Consider the following 27,033-nt stretch of genomic DNA (forward strand, 5'->3'; position numbering starts at 1 on the left):
TCTCAATGACTTGGTTGTTAACAAACGCTAGCTTATCTAATTGAATATGTCGCTTTATGAAAACGCAAGTATTATTCATGGACGCTTTTTATTTTACACGTTTATTTCAGACACAACGCCATAAATGAAAGTATTAAGAAGCTTACTGCACTTGGAAGCGTATTATTAGCTGGGACTAAACTTTGAAAATATCAGCCAAAAGTGCTCGTATTTTAGTCAGTCAGCGATTTAGTCGGTAACCATAACAAATGTACGCTTCTTATGGTTACGACGGAAACAGCGAAAAGCGACAACAGTCGCCTTTGACATTTTTTAACTGATGAAACTGAGTTAGAAAATGTCGTTGCAACATTTAACATTCTAAAATGTAACAGCTCGCGGAATGAATGTCGACGTGGTCCTTTGGATCATTTGTCCTCACAGACATTCTAAAAATGTAACATTTCGCAATGAACGTATCCTCCTATACGGGAGTTGCTTAAACTCAGCGAACAGCACACGTTGGCTCCTCTGGGGGGGACGGAGACTTTAGGGGGAGTGTGGGGGGAGAGAGAGAACGGAGACTTTAGGGGGAATGTGAAATTTAGGGAAGATCCCTCTTTCCCTCAACTGCTGACGCGGATGGGGTCTGTATGCGAGACGACGCCGCTGACAATCGAAATCCAATCCAACCATGTTGTCTTGGATTACAACTATTTTGACCATTCTTGCGGTAGCACAATGTTTCTTTACAGAGGAAAATTATACCGAAGAGACACAGATGCAGCCGCCCACGGTCGTAATAGCAATAATCGCACGTAACGCCGCTCATTCTTTACCTTACTACCTCGGAGCTCTGGAGAGACTAAACTATCCCAAAGAGCGTATCTCTATCTGGTAGGTGACTTAGTTCCTTCCTGAAGTTTAAGCTTGTTGATTTTCTTTCTTATAGAGCTTATTCACGCTAGCGCCATCTTTTGGGAATTTTTAATGGGAATGACAACGAGGCTGTGAGGGATAGCCTAACCATCTCTTCAATGGGCTGTACTGCAGTTTAAAGTGTTTTTGGATTGTTCCGTGGACAAAACATTGATAAAATATCTGTCCAAGAACATTCAGTATACAAAGAACTCCAGACTACATGAGTTGTGGAAAATCAGATGTGATCTATGAGCTTTTTACCATTCGTGCCATTGAAGAGATGGTTAGTCTATCCTTTACAGCCTCGTTGTCATACCCATTAAAAATCAAAGATAGCGCTAGCGTAAATAAGGTCTTGTTTGTAGAAGTCAAAAGGTCAATCTTATTTGCATTCCATCACCTCCTCCCCATGACTTCTTGTCTTCTTCAGACTTTCTCCTAAAAGCAAATCTCCTTCCCCCTAATTAATAACTTCCCAGATTTATGTTCTTTTTTTGATGCACATTATGCACACACATTTGATTATTTGATTCCTAGTGCATACTCTTTAAAATATGTAAAAGGATTGAGCCGACTATGTATTGCAGGATTTTACTATTTACAAGGCTTTATTTTTATTTTGTGTCTAAAAGTGTGTGTACTTTAGCAGAAATTGGCCTAAAGAATTCTAGGACGAGCACCAACAAAATACTCAAGTACATGTTGTTCATTTGTATTAATCAGTGGCATATATGCATGTAAATATTCAATGCATGAACATTGCCATGTAAAGCATGCCCAAAACGTATTACACTGTAGTTCATATATTTGTTACTGTTGCCCTTAATTCACTTGCAGTCTTTGGTTAGACAGTTTGTATGTGTTCACACTGTCATAGTGTAATTACTCAGATAGCCCTAATCAGTTTCTCTCTTGCTGCTCATTATTTTTTTATTTTTGTAGGGCAGCGACAGACCACAACATTGACAACACAACAGCAATCCTGCGAGAATGGCTCACCATCATGCAAACCCAATATCACTTTGTAGAGTGGAGACCAATGGATAAACCCAAGTGAGATTACCTTTACACACAATACAATATGTAAAAATGCTTAAATTGTGTCTCTTATTGAGGTGTACTATATTACTTTTCTAAGTGATTGGACTTGAAAAAATGAAAATTGTCTCATCATTTACTCACCCTCATGCCATCCCAGATGTGTATGACATTCTTTTTTCAGCAGAACACAAATGAAGATTTTTAGAAGAATATTTCAGCTTTGTCAGTCCTCATAATGCAAGTGAATGGTGATCAAATATTTGTAGCTCCAAAAATCACAAAAAGAAAACATAGATGTAATCCATAAAACTCCAGTTGTTAAATCCATATCTTCAGAAGCGATATAATAGGTGTGGGTGAGAAAAGACATACAACAAAATGTATGTCCTTTTTTACTCTAAATCGCCACTTTCACGTTTACATCTGAAAGTCACATATGGTGCCTGTTTAGTTTCACTTTCACATCTGAAAGTGAAAGTGGAGATTTAGGGTAAAAAGGATTAAATATTGTTCTGTTTCTCACCCACACCTATTATATCACTTCTGAAGATATGGATTTAAACACTGGAGTCATATGGATTACTTTTATATTTCCTTTATGTACTTTTTGAAGCTACAAAGGTCTGATCACTATTCACTTGCATTGTAAGGACCTATAGAGCTGAGATATTCTTCTAAAAATCTTCATTAATGTTCTGCTGAATAAAGTCATATACATCTGGGATGGCATGAGAGTGAATAAATGAAGAAAGAATTTACATTTTTGGGTCAACTATCCCTTCAAGATTTTCGACTGGGTAAAATATACAGGCTTTAGCCCACCTGCTCAAGTTTAGATACAACCAGTGAAGCCTAGTTTTATTGATTGTTTTATCTGCAGGGCCTATACAGGTGAGCTGGGGCCCAAGCACTGGACAAACGGCCGCTATGAACATATTATGAAGCTCAAACAGGCAGCGCTGAACTTCGCCAAGAGACGCTGGGCTGACTACATTCTGGTATGACTAGTTAGATCATATATACCCCAATTTTGGCTCACACACACAAAAGTCTCATAGGAATATTCAAAATGTTACTACAAGGTCAAGATTCATAAAGGTACACAAGGGCTCATTCTTTTTGGGGTCTGAAAAATGAAGTTTGCCAATAGATTTCACAGTTATTTTTGCTTATATCATTTTTTTCTTTTTTTTTTTTTTTTTGCTGTTTATTAGATTGTGTTTTCTTCATGGTATTTATTTAATCATCTACAGTATTCAGACACAGATAACATCTTGACCAACCCTGACACACTGCACCTCCTCATGGCGGAGAATAAGTCTGTTATCGCCCCCATGCTGGACTCACAATCAGCATACTCCAACTACTGGTGTGGCATCACCCCACAGGTAAAACCAATTTCGAGCTTAAAAATGTACATCACTGTGTGAACGTGTGTACTGGAAGATCTTATGAAATACAATATGTGATTGCTAACATTTCATCCTGCCATACAACAAACATAACGCTGATAAAATAACCAAAACTAGTTCCAGTGTTGCTGTGTAATATTAGCAACGTTCCTTTAAAAAATCTTCATACATAATTTTACGTGTCACCTTAAAATCACCCTAGTTTGTTAGATTTGACAAACAGTGGCCCCAAAAAGTATTTGAAAACACACTTAAATGTATGAATTTAATTGCATTTGTTAATAAAATTTGAAAACGTGGTATCTGCTAACAAAGGATGCTAGCACATTTCTCAGAACTAATTTGAGTCATCTGAGCCATTTTTGCAGTTACGTTTAGCCAATTGGTGTCAATGTGACTATTAGTGGATGTACAAATTAGGCTAAATGGACAGCATTTGTGGCATAATCTTGATTACCACAAAAATTAACAAGGAGGATGGCGGGCTAATCATCCGAGGAGAATAATAAGTGCAACGAGATGTGGCAGTTCGGGAGAGAGAGAGAGCTACAGGCAGCTGCCCTGAATGCATTTACGTTTGTGTGTCTTTGTGTTTAAGTTTATTAAAAACATTACTTTGATGCTTCGTCCTGTTCCCACCTCCTCCTTTCCACTGAACCCTGTTACAGTTTCGTCTCTCCTTTTCTTTAAAAAAAAAAAAAAAACCAAGGTTACAATGAGGCACTTACAATGGAAGTGAATGGGGCCAATTTCTGGAGGGTTTAAAGGCAGAAATATGAAGCTTATAATTTTATAAAAGCACTTGGATTAATTCTTCTGTTAAAACTCATGTATTATTTGAGCTGTAAAGTTGTTCATATTGTCGTTTTTACAGGGTTTAGGCCTCCAGCATTACGTCGTCATGGCAACAAAGTTGTAAAATTGGATATAACGTTACACAGAAAAAGTTAGTAAGCGATTTTATCACACTAAAATCATGTTAACATGCAAATGGTTTATGTCTTGTAGCTATACTTTTGAAATAGTGAGTATTTTAACATTTATGGACTGGCCCCATTGACTTCCATTGTAAGTGCTTCACTGTATCACTGTAACCCAGATCTGTGCATTTTTTTAAAGAAAAGGAGGGAGGAGTCTATATTAATTTTTGTGGTAAATCAACATTATGCCACAAATGCTGTCGATTGAGCTTAACATGTTCTAAACCCGGAATATTCCTTTAAGTGTCTAAACACTTTTTGGGGCCACTGTCTTTGTGTGAATGGGACTGCTATCACTAGTGCTAGTCAGTATCTCCTAAGAAATATAACATCACTTTTGGTGATAATTGTTCATTTATAGGTCTGTTCATTATTATTTCAAAATGCATTTTTTATTTAAATTGAGTTTTTCATGTTGTTAAGACCCACAGTAGGAAGGTGATGTTTGCACAAATACTGGTCCTTTATTTCAGTAGTTCGCTGTTAATTTAATCTTGTATTAAGAATAGTCAGGGTTGGGGAGTAACGGAATACATGTAACGGGATTACGTATTTAAAATACAAAATATAAGTAACTGTATTCTACTACAGTTACAATTTAAATCATTGGTAATTAGAATACAATTACATTCAAAAAGTATTTTGATTACTGAAGAGATTACTTTGCATTTTATTGTCATTTGATTCATTTAATATTTAGTCCTTTCAGATGGAAAACATTTATACATACAAATGATGCGATCCAAAGTGCATTTGAACAGCGGTGAAACACTTTCTTATGATGTGTTACATTCATACGAGCAGACAGAGAAGTAAGTTTGGAGCAGAAGAAATAGAAATAAACCTTGTAAATGCTATTTCTAGCCATTTTACATGCACGTTACTAGGCACGATCATAATTTTTTATCAAGAAAATTCACGTTAGATCATAATTTCTTTTTTTCTAGTAAGACCTTTGATATTAGGGCAAAAATTTAATTCTTGATAATAATTTTTGTATTGTTTTCCTGTAAAAATATCTAAAAATCCTTAAAACAAGATCAGTTTGATTTATCTTGTTTTAGAAACAACACTGCATAAGATATTTAGGTTTTTCAGAGAATGTATTTTTAACGTGTGTTTTGTCTTACTGTACTGGCAGAGTTTTTATAGTCAAAGCAAGTGAAAAAATCTACTAGTGCTGAAGAAGTAATCCAAAGTATTTAGAATACATTACTGACCTTGAGTAATCTAACGGAATACGTTACAAATTACATTTTACAGCATGTATTCTGTAATCTGTAGTGGAATACATTTCAAAAGTAACCTTCCCAACCCTGAGGGTAGTGTAAACAAGTGTGGCTCGCTGTCCGGGGTGAAGGGCTTGAGTCTCGAGACTTGATCCAAGCTCGAATACTCCCCCCCCCGGACTGGATTAGTATTGATGGAATAGATAGGAGATGGGGAGGTGGTGGGATGCCAGAAAGTCTCAGTGCTAGTTAGAGGTAAGCAGCTGTTTATATACTCTTACTCTGGCTGTGTGATTGGTCGGATTAAATGAATTTGCTCCTCCCGAACCTTGTTAATAAAACTACATGTTAAGTTGTTGTGTTGTTTTCTGTCTATTTCAGGGTTACTACCGTCGTACTGCTGAATATTTTCCAACAAAACAACGCCAGAAACTGGGCTGCTACCCTGTGCCGATGGTTCACTCCACTGTTCTGCTGGATCTCCGCAAAGAGGGCACCAAGAAAGTGGCCTTCCACCCTCCTCACAAAGACTACTCTTGGCCCTTTGACGACATCATTGTTTTTGCCTTCTCTTGCAGAATATCCGGTATGGCACTCTCTTCTGGATGACTCCAAAGTGTCTTTGGAGTCAAAGTTATCTTATGTAAGAAAATGGATATAACATTTGGATTTATTTTGGTCGGAAGAAAAAATTCCATTCAATGTCCAACTAACTGTAAAATGTTTGAGGATTGATAGTCAGAGAGCATTAGAAAGAACTGAACATGTGAAAAAAGATAGATTTGTATTTATTCATCTTAAATTATTCATTTGGTTAAACAGAGGTTCAGATGTACCTGTGCAACAAAAAGCGTTATGGGTATCTGAACATACCTGCAAAGCCTCATCAGACCATGGAGGACGATCAAATACATTTTGTCCACCTGTACCTGGAATCTTTGAGTGAGTAACACTGACAGTGAATGAATCAAATGAATCAAATTTGTTTGTACTGGCATTATCTGAAAATGGTTATATAATCTGGAGAGATCCAGTGTCTTGCTTTGTAATGCTTAACAGATATAGTGAGATCCAAAATCTGAGACCATTAATTAAACAGTTTTTGCATTTTTTCTAATTTAATACACATTTTTAGTACAAATTAAACAATTTTAGTAAAAGGTTTAATTAAAAAAAAAGAAAAAAAAAAAAAAAATATATATATATATATATATATATATATATATATATATATATATATATATGTATATATGTACAAAATAACATTTCTTTGTTTTAAAATTGTCATTTCCAGGTTTAATAGAAAAAATCCCAAATTTTAATGTCCGAGACTTTTGGACCCCACTGTATTTCAAGATTGTGTTAAATAGTGATTAGCTCCTTGGTCAGATGGAATCATTGTGAAGGATTTATTCAATTGATATAATCTCTCCTGCAGTCAATGGGCCGCCCATGTACGTCTCTCGCCATGTTCATGTTCCACCCAAAAAGTCAGACCTCATGAAATTTGATGAGGTAAAGATGAGTGCATTGAGTATTATTCGACTATCAAGACAGAGTACACCTTGTTTGAGCTACAGTAATCCCAATGTTTGGTACACTAAAATGTGTTTTTGTGTTTGTGTGCTTCTCAGATTTACTTGATAAACCTTCGCAGACGTCCATCCCGAAGGGATAGGATGTTGTGGTCGCTGTATGAGCTAGAGATTGATGCTAAAGTAGTGGACGCTGTAGATGGGGCGTAAGTTCATAGATACTTTGTATTATATATTCATTTGAGTATTTATTGAGATTGTATTTGTAGAAAATGATCATGATAACAGCAAGAATTTGTGTTTTCAATTGCATGTCTATGTAGAGCTCTGAACAGCAGCGATATAAAAATTCTAGGCGTTGATCTCTTACCTGGTTACTACGACCCCTTCTCTGGCCGCACTCTGACCAAGGGAGAGGTGGGCTGCTTCCTGAGCCACTACTATATCTGGAAAGAGGTCAGTGGCTGAATAAACACACACAACAAGCTTACAGTGGCCCCCAAAATTTATTTGGACACTTAAATTATGTTTTAAAATATATAAAAAATAGCACACTTAAGCTAACCATTTCGCTCGCAATAAGAAGTTTGGTAGATTTTTAATGATAAAATCATAGATCTATTGTTCAAAATAAGGACAGAAAGTATTTTTACACTTTCTGGTTAAACGTTAGTGGAACATAGTAAATTAAATTAACTACCTGTGGTTACTCTGCTTGGACAGCCTGTATGAATTTGAGGGAAAATGACCAAAGTTTAGCCATGAATCTCTATGTGGCACAATCTGATTCTTTGAGCTTATGTTTTAGCCAATTGGCTCGCTCACATGTGATATGTTAAGGCAATCGGCTCGCATGGTGTAAGCTGATTGATCCTTTGACATGTAATCGGGTAGCCAATCAACTTGCGATTCTCTCTTTTTCTAATGTTTAAATGGCTCAGTTTGCAGATAAGCAGGTTTCACTGCAGCGCGCTGTGAGTTTTTCTCTGAAACCCACCTCCACCCCAGCTGCACAGTTTAGAGCTACTGCATGGGAATTGTTTGGAATGTATATTTGTGCAGCAGTATGTCATACATACTCGATGCAGCATGTCTTGAATTTTGTCTAATTGTGCAGCAGCAGAGTAGCAGATCTAGTCCCCCAAGATCAATATCCTATCAATAAGTCATACCCACATTAACATGCTAAATCTTTCCGAGAGTTGTCATCACTGAACTGACTTCATACATCCCCTAAAAATCACCTTTAGTGAAAAAGTAATTGCAAAAATGACTCAGAAAGTGAAGTTAGTTTACAGAAAATGTCTGGTATTTGTTTGCAGATGCCACTTGTTTTTTTTTGTGTTTTTTTTATGTCATGTAATGGCATATGAAATTGCATACTGTCAGAGTATGTAAGTATGTTCTTTAGGTGTGCAGGTGAGTAGTATGAATACATTCCGGACGTACTTTATCCGGGAATGTGGGCATTGTCCCGTGACCCGAATACTGTATATGATGTAATAACATCAACTGTGAAAACAATCTACTCTGGTTTTGTTAAACAAGCACAATTTAAGCACAAGGAGCAACTTTGTTGGTATATATAGCACTTAAAGGGATAGTTCACCCAAAAATGAAAATTCTCTCATCATGTACTCACCCTCATACCATCCCAGATGTGTATGACTTTCTTTTTTATTCAGAACACAAACTATGATTTTAGAAGAATATTTCAGCTCTGTACGTACCCCTGCAATGCAAGTGAATGGGTGCCAAAATTTTGCAGCTCCAAAAAGCACATAAATGCAGCATAAAAGCAATCCATATGACTGCAGTGTTTTAATCCATATCTTTAGAAGTGATATGATAGGTGTGGGTGAGAAACAGATCAATATTTAAGTCCTTCTTTGCTAGAAGTTCTTCTCCCTGTCCAGTAGGGGGTGATATGCATGAAGAATGTTAATAACAAAAACACAGGAAGAAGAATGTGAAAGTGAAAGTTTAAGTGGAGTTTGACTGAGCTGGGAGGATAATTTATTGTAAAAAAAAGGACTTAAATATTGATCTGTTTCCCACCCACACCTTATCATATAGCTTCTGAAGACATTGATTTAACCACTGGAGTTGTATGAATTACTTTTTTGCTGACTTATGTGATTTTTGGAGTTTAAAAGTTTTGGCTCCCATTCACTTGCATTGTGTGGGCCAAAAGAGCTGAGAAATTCTTCTAAACATCTTTGTTTTTGTTCTGCTGAAGAAAGAAAGTCATACACATTTGTGATGGCATTAGGGTGAGTAAACGATGAGAGAATTTTCATTTTTGGGTGAACTATTCCTTTAAAGTGCCACCTGATTTGCAGTTCTCCGATGTTTTTTAATTTAGCCTTTTGAATATGACGTCTCCTCAGCTCCCGAGGTATTATAATAGTGTCCAGTGGATCCGCACTTCAGAATCTCGCTGGAAACAGTAGGTCATCAGGGTATTTATAGCTTACTCTTTTATGAATACTGAGGATTCTGACATCCATGTAGTAGGGAAATTTGAATATTCAGATGCAGCATTCTTCATACAAATACTTTTTTGCCAACTATATGCAGATCAAGCCTTCAAGACAGTCACAAGTGTATGAAACCATAAAAACTGTGACTGTGTTATGAAAAATTTATATTTATGCTTTCTTAAATGCAAATTTTTTTAAAACTAATTTAGCTCTTTTTTTTTTTTTTAGTATGTCAAAGTAATACTGTATGTTGTCTGTCACTCATAGATGGTAGACATGCAGCTTGACAAGGCGCTGATTTTTGAGGATGATGTACGTTTTCAAGCCAACTTCAAGCGACGGCTAATGCGAGTAATGGAGGAAGTGGAGCAGGTAGAGCTGGACTGGGACATCATGTGAGTCACGCCTGTCTATCACACTGTTGTCATGGTAACAAGAAGAGACCACAATCTGAAGTAGGGATGCACCGATACCACTTTTTCTCTTCCGATATCGGAAATCTCAGTATTGGACGATACTGGTCCCAAACCGATACCAGTGTTTTTTGTTGTTTGCATAATCAGTTTAGAATATCTTTACATTATTGTGTGGAACTAATTGGGAGTACTCTTTAATATGTAAAGAAACACAAACCTCTAACTACACATTATTTCAATATAAATGTATAGCTTATTAAGAAACACTTTATTATTAACTAGTATACTGGATAATGTAGCAACAAAATTAACAGTAATTCCAGTCTTCAGTAGAAAAGAAACCAGTGTTTTATTTTTGCCTTTTTTTTTTTTTTTTTTTTTTTTTTTATGTTTCAACTTGCATCTGGATGTTAAAGGATTCAGATCTCTTTTTTGTTCAATTCAGTTTTAAGACATCAGTCCACTTTTCATTCACACAGTTATTTTTTGGAACACATTCAACTTAAATATTGTTATAAATTGTAAACAAATACTAATGATGACAATAATAATAATAAACTGTTATTAATATTATTATTGACTTTTAATTTTAAATACAACAGTAATATATTTAAATCGTGCACTTTTTAAACCCTCACGCTTTTATTTTGACATTCTAAACTCTCCAGGAAGTCCTGTATGTGTCTGTTTGTAGGCAAGTTCACAGTAGTTTATTTAGCTTCTTATTCAAATTCTGGCAAAATGCACCTCCGGTGCCGTTATAAATGCATATTATAAGTGAACCGAACTATTGAGCATCTACATCTGAGATGCTGTTCTTGAGTAGCGCTCAAATATTGCGCACCGCTGTGAAGGCAAAAAATAGCCGCGAGTGCATCACCAGCCTGTGCGTGAGTTTGTGTCAACAGAGCAGCACCATTCACTAATGCGCCGGCGCTGCGCATACTATATATTTACTTATTAAACACAGCCTTTTGTGATTCACAGAGCTATCGCACGTCTTCAAGTGGTTTTGAATAAAATGCACAAGTCATATGAACTGCTTTAATGGTGTTTTTATGGTTCTTTTATGTCATTTTTGGAGCTTGACAGTAACGAACATGACTAACACACAGTATCGGATTTGGATCGGGCTCATCAGACCGATACCCGATCCGTCTAAAAGCTTCAGTATCGGAGCCGATACCAATCCAGGTATCGGATCAGTGCATCCCTAATCTGAAGTGTGGCTTTGTCCTCCTTAAGGCCCCAATATACACTATATTGCCAAAAGTATTCGCTCACCCATCCAAATAATTGAATTCAGGTGTTCCAATCACTTCCATGGCCACAGGTGTATAAAATGAAGCACCTAGGCATGCAGACTGCTTCTACAAACATTTGTGAAAGAATTGGCCGCTCTCAGGAGCTCAGTGAATTCCAGCGTGGTACTGTGATAGGATGCCACCTGTGCAACAAGTCCAGTCGTGAAATTTCCTCGCTACTAAGTATTCCACAGTCAACTGTCAGTGGTATTATAACAAAGTGGAAGCGATTGGGAATGACAGCAACTCAGCCACGAAGTGGTAGGCCACGTAAAATGACAGAGCGGGGTCAGCGGATGCTGAGGCGCATAGTGCGCAGAGGTCGCCAACTTTCTGCAGAGTCAATCGCTACAGACCTCCAAAGTTCATGTGGCCTTCAGATTAGCTCAAGAACAGTATGTAGAGAGCTTCATGGAATGGGTTTCCATGGCCGAGCAGCTGCATCCAAGCCATACATCACCAAGTGCAATGCAAAGCGTCGGATGCAGTGGTGTAAAACACACCACCAGAGCAGTGGAGACACGTTCTCTGGAGTGACGAATCACGCTTCTCCATCTGGCAATCTGATGGACGAGTCTGGGTTTGGTGGTTGCCAGGAGAACGGTACTTGTCTGACTGCATTGTGCCAACTGTGAAGTTTGGTGGAGGGGGGATTATGGTGTGGGGTTGTTTTTCAGGAGCTGGGCTTGGCCCCTTAGTTCCAGTGAAAGGAACTCTGAATGCTTCAGCATACCAAGAGATTTTGGACAATTCCATGCTCCCAACTTTGTGGGAACAGTTTGGGGATGGCCCCTTCCTGTTCCAACATGACTGCACACCAGTGCACAAAGCAAGGTCCATAAAGACATGGATGAGCGAGTTTGGTGTGGAAGAACTTGACTGGCCTGCACAGAGTCCTGACCTCAACCCGATAGAGCACCTTTGGGATGAATTAGAGCGAAGACTGCGAGCCAGGCCTTCTCGTCCAACATCAGTGTCTGACCTCACAAATGCGCTTCTGGAAGAATGGTCAAAAATTCCCATAAACACACTCCTAAACCTTGTGGAAAGCCTTCCCAGAAGAGTTGAAGCTGTTATAGCTGCAAAGGGTGGGCCGACGTCATATTAATTCCTATGGATTAAGAATGGGATGTCACTTAAGTTCATATGCGTCTAAAGGCAGATGAGCGAATACTTTTGGCAATATAGTGTACTTATAGCGATGTCAAAGAATGAATGGGTGTGAGGATTTCGAACCTGAAATCTAATTTCGAGTCTGGCCAAAGTGTTGTTGTTTTTTGTTAATTGCGATGGTTTGAAGCAGCTTGCAAGCACGAACTTTCAGGAAAACTTTGTACCAGCTGTTAAACACCTTCTTACTGCCATTGGTCAACATCATCGGTGGGTGTGACCTGGAGCTCCACCTTCTCTGATACCAAAATGTTTTTTTTCTAGTTAATTTCTTCACTCAGTTGAGACAGAGACTATTTAGCCCGAGACGGAACACTTGTATTAAAATGAATGGGAGAAATCGGAACACATAATATGGTGGATGTAGAAAAGGTTCCACCTTAAAAGAGCCAATCACCTTTTAGATACAGACATTGCCTGTCAGTCGAGTCAACTCGAGTCAAGAATGTAAATGTGCATTAGCTGGACCAGCCTAAAAAATAGCATTTTTTAGTGTGTTCTGAGTTAAAGAAGTCCAATTTATGATACCATTGTTGTCAGATTTTACTGCTGATTTAAAATTTTACTTGATTTTGTTTGGACTCTGGTTTGATTCCCATTTTTATGTGCCTCTTCCCTCTGTCCTTGTGCTCATTTCCCTTTTGTGTTTTTGTTTTCTGTTACCTCGTGGTGATCGCTATCCCCCAGCTGATTACACTCCGTAATCATCGCGATCACACACACATGTTTCTCCTCTCCCTCTGATTTCCTCCCTTATTCTTCCTCTGTCTGACACTCTCTGCCAGATTGTCTTGTGCTGTTGCCTTGTCAACTCTAGCCTCTTTATCTTGTCAAGTCATGTTGAGTTTTAGTCTTGTTTATGCCATCTCTCTGTCCAGTTCATATACTCCCCATTCCTGTGCCTTCCTGGAACCCTCACTGCCCAGAATTCATCCTCCTGCCTGTTCCTCTGTCTTGGTTACCTCATTGGACTGTTTGCCCCGGGATTTTTTTGTTGATATTTTTCCTGTGTTTTTTGACTTACATTAAACAGCCCTTCATTCAGCTCTGCATTTGGGTCTTCTGTTATTTCCCCTGACATTAAAATCTGGCCATTATGGACCGAGCGGAGCAATAAACTCCCATCCGGTCAGCTATTGAGCATCAGGGGGCATAGCTCGGCTGTCATCAAGAGGAGCTCGCTGCGGCTCGAGCCGCTGTTGATGCCGTGGCATCCCAGGTATTCGAGCTCACAGGGCAGCTTCATCAGCTCCGCCTCGATCATCAAAGGGTTCCCGCAGCTGCTGCCGCCGCGATCACCCCTGCACGGCCTCTCCCGACCTCAGATTGAACAATCCATCCTGCTATGCTGGTGAGCCTTCTAACTGTCATTCCTTTTTGACTCAATGTGAAGTTGTGTTCTCCCTCCAGCCCATCACGTACGCCTCAGAGAGAGCCATGGTGGCGTTCGTGGCCTCCCTTCTCACTGGTCGAGCCTGGGACTGGGGCACAGCCGTTTGGGTGGCAGATGCACCATTCTGCACTGATTTTAAGCTCTTTAAGGAGATGATGAAAATATTTGACAGGTCAGTGTTCGGACAGGAGGCGTCTCGACAGCTGGCGGCCCTTCAGCTGGGTTTTTGGCGGATTATGCTGTTGAGTTCCGTACTCTCACGGCTACCAGTGGATGGAACATGGTGGCAATGATGGAGAGATTTGGATGGGCTGACGGAGGTTTTCAAAGATGAGATCTATGCCCAGGATCCTCCCTCACTGTTCAACGACCTGGTGCCCCTTGCCATTATCTTGGACAACCGAATGGATCTTCGTCATCGGACACGAGGGGTCCCCATCTGGCAACAGAGTGAGATTACATGCTCTGTTACCTCATCTCATCCCGGTGAATCGCTATCCATGCAGGTGAGCAGGATACACCTCGCCGCAGATGAGAGGCAGCGGCGCATCTCTCTGGGCTTGTGTTTGTATTGTGGCAGCAAGGGACATTTTGCTTCCACTTGTCCAGCAAAAGCCACCGCTTGCCAGAAGTCAGAAGGATATTGGCTAGCGCTACTTCTCTTTCACCCTCCCCCTCTTCACACACGCTCCTGCCAGCTACTCTGCGGGTGGGCAAAGCCTCCAACAACTGTTCTGTGCCGACTGACTCCGGAGCAGAGGGTAACTTTATCGATGATGGGCTGGCCACTAGGTGGGGACTTTTTTTTCTCCACAATTTGGAATTCCCAATGCGCTCGAAGTCCTCGTGGTGGTGTAGTGACTCACCTCAATCCGGGTGGTGGAGGACGAATCTCAGTTTCTCCGCGTCTGAGACCGTCCATCCACACATCTTATCACATGGCTTGTTGAGCGCGTTACCGCGGAGACATAGCGCTTGTGGAGGCTTCACTCAATTCTCTGCGGCATCCACACACAACTCACCACGCGCCCCACCAAGAGCGAGAACCACATTATAGCGACCACAAGGAGGTTACCAAATGTGACTTTACCCTCCCTAGCAAACGGGCCAATTTGGTTGCTTAGGAGCTCTTTTCACTGCTGACTGTCTGTGCCCTCAATGGCCGATATGAGTTTTTTATTTTTTTTATCTCCTTATGTGCCCATCATACTTTGTAACCCCTGGCTGTCCCTTCATAAACCTCACCTTAACTGGGCAGAGAATTCTGTTTTGCCTTGGAGTAATTTTTGTCATGCTCATTGTCTAGGCTCGGCACCGTCTCCTGTCTCTTGTGTTTCTGTTTTTCAGGAGGCGGCAGTGGATCTGTCTGGATATTCTACCGGAGTACCACGATCTGCGGGCGGTCTTCAGTCGAGCTAGGGCCGCATTTCTCCCTCCCCACCGACCTTATGATTGCCTAGTTGATCTCTTCCCAGGCACTACCCCACCCCGGGGAGATTTGTTTGCTATTTCCAGTCCTAAATGCCTGGCCATGGAGAGGTATTTGGCTGATTCTCTAGCTGCCGGTCTCATCCACCCCTCTTCTTCTCCGGCAGGTGCATAGTTCTTCTCTGTGAAGAAGGACGGCTACTTGCATCCCTGCATTTGATTATTGGGGCTGAATGACATAACTGTCAAGAACAGGTACCCCCTACCTCTTATATCATCAGCCTTCGAAGTCCTGCAGGCAGCAAGGTACTTCACAAATTTGGACCTCCGCAACGCCTACTATTTAGTTAGGATTAGGGAGGGCGATGAGTGGAAGACAGCTTTTAACACCCCCATAGGCCACTTTGAGTACTTGGTCATGCCCTTTGGGCTGACTAATGCTCTGGCCGTCTTCCAGGCACTTGTCAATGATGTGCTGAGAGACATGATCAACAACTTTGTCTTTGTGTACTTGGACGACATTCTTATTTTTTCTCATTCCCTCCAGGTGCACACCCAGCATGTCCGGTGGGTGTTACAGTGGTTGCTGGAGAATCAGCTATATGTCAAGGCAGGGAAGTGTTCTTTCCATGTCTAGTTGGTTCTGTTCCTGGGGGCCATCATTTCGACAGAGGGGATTCATATGTATCCTGCTAAGGTGATGGCCGTTTCTGACTGGCCAGCTCCTGGCACGCAAGGCCCTCCAAAGATTTCTGGGCTTTGCTAATTTTTATAGAAGATTTATTAGTAATTTTAGTCAGGTTGCTGCACCTCTGACGGTACTCACCTCCATAAGGGCTTCCTTCCAGTGGTCTATTTTGGCTCAGCTTGCCTTTGACCACATTAAGTCCTGGTTTTGTTCGGCTCCCATCTTGGTGATGCCGGATCCTGGGAGGCAGTTCATTGTGGAGGTGGACGTGTTAGAGGTAGGGGTCAGAGCGGCCATTTCCCAGCGATCCCCGCTGGACAATAAGGTGCAACCTTGTGCCGCCTTCACCCACCGCCTGTACCCCACAGAGTGGAACTACTACATCGGCAACAGGGTGTTGTTGGCTGTTCGCATGACCTTGGGAGGGTGGCGCCATTGGTTGGAGGGTTTGACGGTTCCGTTTTTGGTTTGGACCAACCATAAGAACCTTGAGTACATTCGGTCAGCCAAGCGACTGAATTCTCGGCAGACTCGCTGGGCTCTCTTTTTTTGGGTGCTTCAACTTCGTTCTTTCCTACCATCCGGGCTCTAAAAATGTCAAGCCAGATGCCCTCTCTTGCCAGTTCATTGTTATGGATGACGGCTCTGCCCCTGATACTATTCAGCCTTCAGGATGTGTGGTGGGGGCCGTTGCCTGTGGCATTGAGCGGCGAGTGAGGGGGGCTCTTGCCCATGTCAAGGTGCCCAGAGGTTGCCTGGGGGGTCTGTTATTTGTTCCTGAGTCAGCTCAATCTGCTGTCCTCCGATGGGGCCACTCTTTCAGGTTCATCTGCCACCCAGGAGTTAGGAGGACACTGGCTGCCATCCGTCAGCAGTTTTGGTGGCCAGCCATGGTGGGGGATGTCTGTTGGTTTGTGGCAGCCTGCTCAGTCTGTGCTCAAAACAAGTCCAGCAATTCACCGCCGTTGGGCTGCTCCAACCCCTCCCTATCCCTTCTTACCCCTGGTCAGATAGACTTCGTCACCGGGCTTCCCCTGTCCTGTGGCAATACTGTAATTCTCACTGTGGTGGATCGCTTTTCTAAAGCAGCCCATTTCATCCTCCTCAAACTCCCCTCTGCTAAGGAGATGGCACTGGTGATCGTAGCCCATGTCTTTTGGATCCATGGTCTTCTGACAGACGTGGTCTCTGATAGGGGTCCCCAGTTCGTCAAATTTTTGGAGGGAATTCTGCTGACAGATTGGTGCTACTGCCAGCCTGTCATCAGAGTTCCATCCACAGACCAATGGACAGTCCGAGTGGGCTAACCAGGATCTCGAGTGGATGCTTTGATGCCTGGCCTCCCACAACTCCTGCTCTTGGAATAAACAGCTCGCACCTGGAGGAGGGCCAGGGAGGTGCTTCTCTGGACCGAGGGGCGCAACAAGAAAGTGGCTGTTCGTTGTCGGACTGAGGCACCCAGGTACATTTGTGGGCAAAGGGTGTTGCTCTCCAACAGGGACCTGCCTCTTAGGGAGCCAGCATGCAAATTGGCACCACGGTTCATTGGGCTATACTCTATTGTCAAGGTCCTCGTGTTCATGTTTCATGTCTCTTGCATCAAGCCTGTCTTCAGTTCTCCCCTTTCATCTCATGTCTCTTACCCCAGCCCCCCCCCATGTTGAGGGCTCTCCCCTATTTATTCTTCCTCAGTCTGACATTCTCTGCCAGATTGTCTTGTGCTGTTGCCTTGTCAACTCTAGCCTTTTTATCTTGTCAAGTCGTGTCTAGTTTTAGTCTTGTTTATGCCAACTCTCTGTCCAGTTCATTTACTTCCCATTCCTGTGCCTTCCTGGAACCCTCTCTGCCCGAAATTCAACCTCCTGCCTGTTCTCCCGGCTCTGAGTTCACCCAAACCTCTGTCTTGGTTACCTCATTGGATTGTTTGCCCCTTGATTTTTGTTGTTGATTTTTCCTGTGTTTTTTGACGTTCATTAAACAGTCCTTCATTCAGCTCTGCATTTGGGTCTTCTGCTAATGGCCTGAAAATGTAAATTTTGTGAAAATATAAAATTTTTTTTTAATTTTTGGAGATTTCGGTCTTTCCCGAGTAGATGGGAGCTGTACTTTTATGCCACTTGTATCAATTAAAAAAATAGCTGCCTGGTAGTGTTCCAAAGATGGCTGTAGACTGGACTGACTTGCCTTGAAAGGGACTTTGGTGGAGATCAGTCAACATGAAAAAACTAGAGTGCAGAGTTGCTGAGCTGGTGCAGAATTACTTACATCTGTAAGATCGTTCACGTAGAGACATTTTCGAAGGCTGTGTCACGTGACTTTTTTTTAAAATTAAGTCTATAAAATGCAACAACAAATTGTAACCGGTGCATATTATGGCCACGGATAGCGTTAATACATTAGCACCATGAATGCAGAATTTAAACATGAAAAATTACAAATTATCTACTGTATTACTTTAAATCACCACCAAGAGATTAAAACCACTTGTTTTACTGATGTGGATTATATTCATAGAATGAGGCATGTAGTAATTGCTAACACATTTTAATGTCACATTAAGTAATGTTTACATTTACTCTGTTAACTGGACAGTGTGCGTCTCATATTTAAATGCACGGCATGGGCAGTGTCCAAAAGTTTGTAAACAGTATACCGTTTCATAGCTGTTTTGACCCTTCTAGCTCAGAGCGAAAAATAAAGAAGAACTTTACTTTAAACTTAAAGGACTTTAAGATGCACTCAGTAAAATTTGTATTTATGTTGCGCTTATACCTAGCGGTGCAGGTAAATGTTACCCACAATATTATGTCAATAACTTTACCAAAGATGGTTTATAGACCTGAGCTGGAGAACTGCTCAGAAAATTAAATTTTTATTTTTATTTTTGCTGAACTAAATTTACAGCTTCAGCCTTTCATATCTAGGCAAACATTCAAAATGTTTTTGGCATTTATTTTCTATCTACACTGTTGGCATGCAAGTACAGGTCTTATCTACTTGAATTGGGAAATACTGATACCTGTGTTGGCTTTTATAGTTCATATTTCAATAACGTATTTCAAATCACCAAAATCTGAGAAAAATCACATAATACATTTTGCTGCTTTATTTGAAATCAGGTTGTATTAAAAAAAACAAAAACTATATTTCTCAGATTGTTTCCCGATTTGTTCTTTGATTTTCACTCATAAGATTAATTTACACAATCGCTGGCCAGTCGGAAAGAGTTGGAGCTTGTGTTGCATCTGCCAGCGGAAGGAAGTTAATGACTTGATGAACTCAAATCCCTGCCAGTAGTATTTTCATTCATCTCAACGGCAGTTGTTCGGCTAGCGCATGACTCCTCAAAAGTATGTCATTCGAAACAAGAAAAATTAAATTTCACATTTTTAAAAGCCCTCCAGAAAAACTCAGTCACTGGTAAAACATCTAAAAAGGTTATTTAATTAGAATACATGGCTACTTTTAAATAACTAGCAAATGAAGAGAGATGCTTTTTTGCAGCGAAGTTGTTTACTTACGGCATCTACAAGTCGGGGCTAATGAGACCATGCTAACCAGCCAGATGCTGACCCCTTGAATAAGACGAGGGGCTGCCTTTACTAATAAACTGATTGGCACTCTTAAGCCTATACCTCACAGCATCGTTGTCGTTCCCATCAAAAATTAAAGATGGCGCTACTGTGAATAAGGTCTATAACCACCATATTGAGCATTGCAATTTCTACCATTCATTTCTCTACTTGTGGTCCATCTCCTCTTCTTGTACTGTCTGTGATGATGTATCTAACTGTCAAACTCATCACAGACTTATAACACCCCTTTTAGGCACATTCACACTTGTGGGATTTTATTTTGCAGATACCTTGGTAGGAAGCAGGTGAACCCTGGAGAGGAGGTTGCAGTGGAAAATGTGAGGAATCTAGTGCATGCTGATTACTCGTACTGGACTCTGTCTTACGCCATCAGTCTCCAGGGAGCTCAGAAGTTGCTTAATGCTGAACCGCTATCCAAGATGCTTCCAGTGGATGAGTTTTTTCCCATCATGTATGACAAGCACCCCAAGTGAGTATGACACTTATGTCTTTTGAGGCTGTGACCAAACGTATTTGAAATGTCACAAAATGTGTTTTAGATTTAGTGACTTGCCACAAAGTAATAGTTTACCTAAAATAATGTTTTGTAAGTCAGTTGATTCTTGAACAGACTGCAGAGATCCAAGCCAAGAAAGTCTGAAACTAAAATTCTGAGGTGGCAATGGCTTTTGATTTCTCAAAGCGAGTGTTTTTAGACTGGCTAAATGCCATCAACCCCCCACCCCCATCAATTTCCTCTCCATCACTGGTTTTTATTCATTTTGCTTGGCACGTCCAGCCTGAAGCACCGCATCTCCACAGAGAGAGATCAGAGCAGCATTCTTTCTATGTTATTCACTCTTTCCACTTGATCCATGGCACTCTTAGAAGAACCCAGCGTGCTGCTACTACCCAGCTCACGGTGAACCCTTTAAACTGCTTTGCACTGCTTGGCCCGTTCTGCATTCCTGCAAAATTAGTAGCTATTTTAGCTGCTATTTGTTGCTTTGCTCTCCTTCCAGGTCTGACAAAGCCAAGGGCTCTCTGCCAGCTGGCCAAGTACACACATTTTATCCTCAGTGTGTTTGATTGCATAAAGTACCTCTACAGCCCTTCAATGAAAGTAATTGATATTTTATTCATTTATTGAGCGGAGTTCGAGCAGCACAAGCCCTAAAGTGATTCGCTATCGGATTTAGGATCCAAAAGAGCCATTAAATAGATAAGTGGTGACCTCTTTACTGTAGGTTGCAAGCACTACTACTATTGCTCAAATGGTTAGGGTTTGCCTGTACTGTTTGTGTTATGAGCCTGAATGATACCTCCAATCATGCAGCTCAGGAGAGGTGTGCTATTACTATTACAAATTTTTGAAGGAGGGGCCTGAGCCCGAACAGCAATCATTTAAGTTAATGTTCAAAATTACCCAAAATGGACACCACCAAAACAGTGACTACTGAAACGTATGATAGTTTCGGTAGTTACGTGATGATTGTAATAGTGACAAAATGTGTCATTCAACCATTCATTTTAAGGAAATAACTGTACTGAATGTACATAAAAACATAATATTTCACATTAAAACCCAAAAACATTTATTTAATTTTAAGAATATTTGTTCTGCAGTGACAATTCTTAAAGTTACAAACTGATTTTCTGACTTCGAAGCACATTTGCTTAAAACATTATGGGATCTACTACTCACCATAATGGAGAGGGTTGCAGTCTCACTTCCTGGTCGTATTTATAAGATGTTGGATCTATTTGTTTTTTTACAGACATTTTGAGGATACATTAGTTAGCAAAGGATCAGTATAATTATATATAATTATATACTGAGTGAGATCAGTATAATTACATTTATAAATTTACAGAGAAAATTTGCATTTAGATTTTGATAAAAAAAAAATCATTTTAATTGGTTTCAGTTTTCTTGAAATATTCATAAAAGTAACCTTTAGAGGAGAGGATGGAAAAATTGTTGTAATAGATAAATATAATTATTTGTATTATAGTGTATTTCTATGTTTCAGTAGTGACAAATTTTGGTAGAGGAAAAAATTTTGTTAAAGTCTGAAAATACAGTATGAAAACTTTTACTAGATGTGTACCAAAGATATGGTAAAATATATAGAGAGCAGTGCTGATTTAGGGCCATATAGCACAATTGTGAGTGTGATATTGCTTATATACAACAGTTCAATAAACAAGTACATTTGAAAAATGAATTTTACAACAGTTAGTTCCGGTCCTCGAATCTGATTGGACGAGAGACGTTCCATGAGTACTGATGGTCTGACACCATCGGCACTCAGACGCTTCACTGTGTGTATCACTCCGCTTGTGTTCGTGCCGTTCTAAACTAAAGTGTAAGAGCAGTTCAGATGTGTTAAGAGCTACTGTATATGTGTCTCTTTACATGTAATTTTTTGACATTACATATGTTTGCCAGCAGGTGGTGGCAAAAGATAATTTTTGTGTGTCATATGAGGCAGTTAGGTGACGTGAAGTAAGCCAGCATCACTCAGTTTTTACATACAACAGCACTATGTGATCGCTCATATTAGTACTACACTACTAAATCTAGGAAATAGCTTTAAACAGCTTTAAACGAACAACTTCAGCATTACGGCTCATCACAGCTGAGAGACACAACAGACTGATTAAATACACAAACTCAAGGCGCTTACCTCTTACTGGAGTTTATTGAAGATGACGTACTGTTTAAAATGGTGGTTCCTATAGTGAATGACTCTTGCGCACCAGCTACCGCGAAATACGGAGAAATACCCCCGCTTGGACGGCTATTTTTCCACTGAGAAAGCTGATCTTCAGAAAGCTGACAGCATCTCTGCTTGGGAGTGGCAACAGGTGATAGCACACACTCCATCTCTCTCTCACTCTCGCTCTCTCTCACTCTCTCTCTCACTCACTCACTCACACATACACACACACACACACACATCCATCCATCCTTGTTTATCCAATAACTTGGTAGAAACAGCACAAGCCATGATACTGTTTCTGAAGTGACATTTTTGAATTACTAACGAAGGCTTGGACACATCATTTGGTTTGAAACAGCAATGGCAGATTCTGATCCGTCACATAAGAAAGTAGTTTCATGCACAAATGCGTTTTTATGACCATACAAATATTGCAGTTTTATGACCTCAGTTTTTCCTAATTTTTTACTTGTTCATTGAACTGTTGTATATAAGCAATATCGCACTTGCAATCATGCTATATGGCCCTAAATCAGCACTGCTGTTATTACCTATGCAGTGCTGATGTAGGGCCATATCGCACTCTTGCTCATGTGATATTGCTTATATATATATATATATATATATATATATATATATATATATATATATATAAAACTCATTCTTTATTATAATTTTTTTTTTCACATTTTAGAATAATAGTAAAGTCATCAAAACTATGGAATAACATAAATGGAACTATGGGAATTATGTTGTGACTAAACAAAATCCAAAATAAATCAAAACTGTGTTATATTTTAGCATCTTCAAAGTTGTCACCCTTTGCCTAGAATTTGCAGACATGTACTCTTGACATTTTCTCAACCAACTTCTTGAGGTATCACCCTGGGATGCTTTTTAAACAGTATTGAAGGAGTTCCCATCTATGTTGGGCACTTATTGGCTGCTTTTCTTTATTATTTGGTCCAAGTCATCAATTTCAAAAACTTTTTTTTTTTTAAATTACATTTTAGTTTTATAATGAAATAAATTAATATGGTGGCACAATTATATTTTTGTCTACAAAACTAATTTCAAACATTTAAGCATACGCCTTCAGATCAAAAGATTTTTAAGATCATGAGAAACATTTCAGTCAAGTGTTTCAAAACTTTTGACCGGTAGTGTATATACAGTTGTATATACACTACCGTGTATAGTCAGAAGTTTACATACACCTTAGCCAAATACATTTAAACTCAGGTTTTCACAATTCCTGACATTTAATCGTAGAAAACATTCCTTGTCTTTGGTCAGTTAGGATCTACTTTATTTTAAGAATGTGAAATGTCAGAATAATAGTAGAGAGAATGATTTATTTCAGCTTTTATTTCTTTCATCACATTCCCAGTGGGTCAGAAGTTTACATACACTTTGTTAGTATTTGGTATCATTGCTTGGGTCAAACGTTTTGGGTAGCCTTCCACAAGCTTCTCACAATAAGTTGCTGGAATTTTGTCCCATTCCTCCAGACAGAACTGGTGTAACTGTGTCAGGTTTGTAGGCCTCCTTGCTCGCACATGCTTTTTCAGTTCTGCCCACAAATTTGGATTGAGGTCAGGGCTTTGTGATGGCCACTCCAATACCTTGACTTTGTTGTCCTTAAGAACTGCCGCTCACTGGATGTTTTTTGTTTTTGGCATCATTCGGAGTAAATTCTAGATACTGTTTTTTGTGAAAATCTCAGGAGATCAGCAGTTACAGAAATACTCAAACTGGCACCAACAATCATGCTACAGTCCAAATCACATTTTCCCCTATTCTGATTGTTGATGTGAATATAAACTGAAGCTCCTGACCCGTATCTGCATGATTTTATGCACTGCACTGCTACTTTGCTGATTAGATAATCGCATGGATGATTGTTGGTGCCCAACGGGCTGGTTTGAGTATATCTGTAATTGCTGATCTCCTAGGATTTTCACACACACAACAGTCTCTAGAATGTACTCAGAATGGTGCCAGAAACAAAAAACATCCAGTGAGGGGCAGTTCTCTGGACTGAAATGCCTTGTTGATGAGAGAGGTCAACAGAGAATGGCCAGACTGGTTCGAACTGACAAAGTCTACGGTAACTCAGATAACCACTCTGTACAATTGTGGTGAAAAAATAGCATCTCAGAATGCTATTCTGAGATGCGGGTTGGTGCTGTTTTGGTGGCACGAGGGGGACCTACACAATATTAGGCAGGTGGTGGTTTTAATGTTGTGGCTGATCAGTGTATATGTGTGTGTGTGTGTGTGTGTGTGTGTGTGTGTGTGTGTACGTGTGTACAGCTCTGGAAAAAAATTAAGATACCACTGCAAAATTATCAGTTTCTCTGGATTTACTATTTATAGTAATCTGGGTGTGCTTCAGCAAGAATGGAATCGAACAGATTCATCTCTATGAAGGATGCATGAATCAAGACACATACAAGGTTATCCTGGAAGAAAACTTGCTTCCTTCTGCTCTGACAATGTTCCCTAGCTCTGAGGATTGGTTTTTCCAGCAGGACAATGCTCCATGCCACACAGCCAGGTCAATCAAGGTGTGCATGGAGGACCACCGGATCAAGACCCTGTCATGGCCAGCCCAATCTCCAGACCTGAACCTCATTGAAAACCTCTGGAATGTGATCAAGAGGAAGATGGATGGCCACAAGCCATCAAACAAAGCTGAGCTGCTTGAATTTTTGCACCAGGAGTGGCATAAATTCGCCCAACGGCAATTTGAAAGACTGGTGGAGAGCATGCGAAGATGCATGAAAGCTGTGATTGAAAATCAGGGTTATTCCACCAAATACTGATTTCCGAACTCTTCCTAAGTTAAAACATTAGTATTGTGTTGTTTAAAATGAATATGAACTTGTTTTCTTTGCATTATTTGAGGTCTGAAAACACAGCATCTTTATTGTTATTTTGACCAGTTGTCTTTTTCTGCAAATAAAATGCTCAAAATGACAATATATTTATTTGAATTTGGGAGAAATGTTGTCAGTACTTTATAGAATAAAACAAACATTTTCATTTTACTCAAACACATACCTATAAATAGTAAATCCAGAGAAAGTGAAAATGTTGCAGTGGTCTCTTAATTTTTTCAAGAGCTGTACAGTATATATAAATATATATAAAAGAAAAATACTCATGTATATATATATATATATATATATATATATGTATGAATTTCATTTTGCTGTGTTTTCTCCTCTCTCAACAGTGAGGACTACAAATCCCACTTCCCCAACCGGAATCTGATGGCATATTCCACAAACCCCCTTCTGGTTCAGCCCTGTCACTACGCCGGGGACTCTGAGTGGGTGAGCGACACTGAGACCTCTACGCTGTGGGATGATGACAATGTGCGCACAGATTGGAGGGGGTCACATAAAACTCTCAAGGGCTCCCAGCCACCAGCTGGTCTGCAGAGCGCCACCTACAAGGACGAGTTGTGAAGTACAACCCAAAAGCCCCGTCAGTGTCCATTTTCTAGGAGTGGATAGATCAGACTGAGTGAGCAGCTCATTATAAGGGCTAATGTCACTCAATATGGAGATCTTAAGAATGTGGAAGAGACAAGGGAGACCTGGGACCAAAACTGGGAACCTTTACAACTAGTGGTTCAAGGGAAAGCTTGATCATTCTTTTAAATTTGACCACAATGAAAAAGAGATGTTGTTGAAATGTTGTTTTTTCTGTTAAATTACATGGGAGCATCTATAACAGTGTGCCGTTCTCTTCTTGTTTTATGAATTATGACCAACATGCTCAGACAATCGAACAAACATAGGTCAGATGTGTGTATTTGAATTGTTTGTGCATGTATGTGCATGTGAGTGAATGTGTGGTGTGTTGTTTTGGCATTTATGGTGCATTTTTGCTGTTGAAATTCTCTGTTCTTATATTATTTTCTTATTTATTTCACTTCCCTGTCATATTCCTTTTCTGTGTCGCTCCATAATGAACAGCAAGACCAATTTGTTTGACATGACAAGAATGTGTATGTCAGTTTTGTTAAATGCTGTTTAATCAATTAAAAGTTTATGAAAATTGACAAAGCTGGATCCCAGTCACAATAGGAAAAATGTGTAAATTGTTCTGGCATACTGTATCTGGTTCAAAGATTTCATTATGAAAAATACATTTAATCAAAATCATGTGGTAAAAAATAGACAAACATATTTATTCATGGTTTCATTTTTAATGTGACTTAAAAAGGGAAAGCATTGATTATCTACTTAGACACACTGCAAGGCAATTTCACTCCATTTCTAGCAGAGGCTTATTGGAACAATAACAAGTCACAACTGGTGCATCTCTATCACCATCTATTGGTTAAACTACAAAAGCACAACAACCACAAACTTGTATTCCTTTACTGCAGCAGGTCATGTTATGAGAGAGGATATATCAGTGATTAATTAAATATTCTGCATTTGTTCTGATTTATGATTTATTTTTACTCACTGATGATGATGATGATGTTGGGCAACATCGATCTATAAAATAAAACAAAAAAATATTTTGTGTGTGTGTGTGTGTGTGTGTGTGTGTGTGTGTTGAAGTTGTTCCAGATACATTACACACAGTATCAGGATACTAGCTATCCATCGTCCCTTCAGTCACCATTGAAGATGAAGCTGAAATTAAATCTGTTCATTTTCTCTCACATTTAAGATGACTGAATATTGTTGGATTGTTTGTATGTTGCATTGTTTCTCACAATATACCT

At 39.9% G+C, this 27,033-nt stretch overlaps 1 protein-coding gene across 1 annotated transcript; it reads left to right on the plus strand.

Moving 5' to 3' along the window:
- The first annotated feature begins 550 nt into the window (after positions 1-550).
- Positions 551-26,826, plus strand: LOC127432972 (probable inactive glycosyltransferase 25 family member 3). Its single transcript, XM_051684526.1, has 12 exons — positions 551-876; positions 1,843-1,953; positions 2,822-2,939; positions 3,195-3,329; positions 5,944-6,148; positions 6,385-6,504; positions 7,001-7,077; positions 7,197-7,303; positions 7,421-7,553; positions 9,848-9,975; positions 19,841-20,044; positions 25,522-26,826. The coding sequence occupies exons 1-12, from the start codon at positions 674-676 to the stop codon at positions 25,754-25,756; spliced, it is 1,776 nt and encodes a 591-aa protein (XP_051540486.1). The 5' UTR covers positions 551-673; the 3' UTR covers positions 25,757-26,826.
- The last annotated feature ends 207 nt before the right edge of the window (positions 26,827-27,033 follow it).

Source organism: Myxocyprinus asiaticus, chromosome 42, assembly GCF_019703515.2.
Source record: "Myxocyprinus asiaticus isolate MX2 ecotype Aquarium Trade chromosome 42, UBuf_Myxa_2, whole genome shotgun sequence".
In the NCBI taxonomy this organism is placed as follows: domain Eukaryota; kingdom Metazoa; phylum Chordata; class Actinopteri; order Cypriniformes; family Catostomidae; genus Myxocyprinus; species Myxocyprinus asiaticus.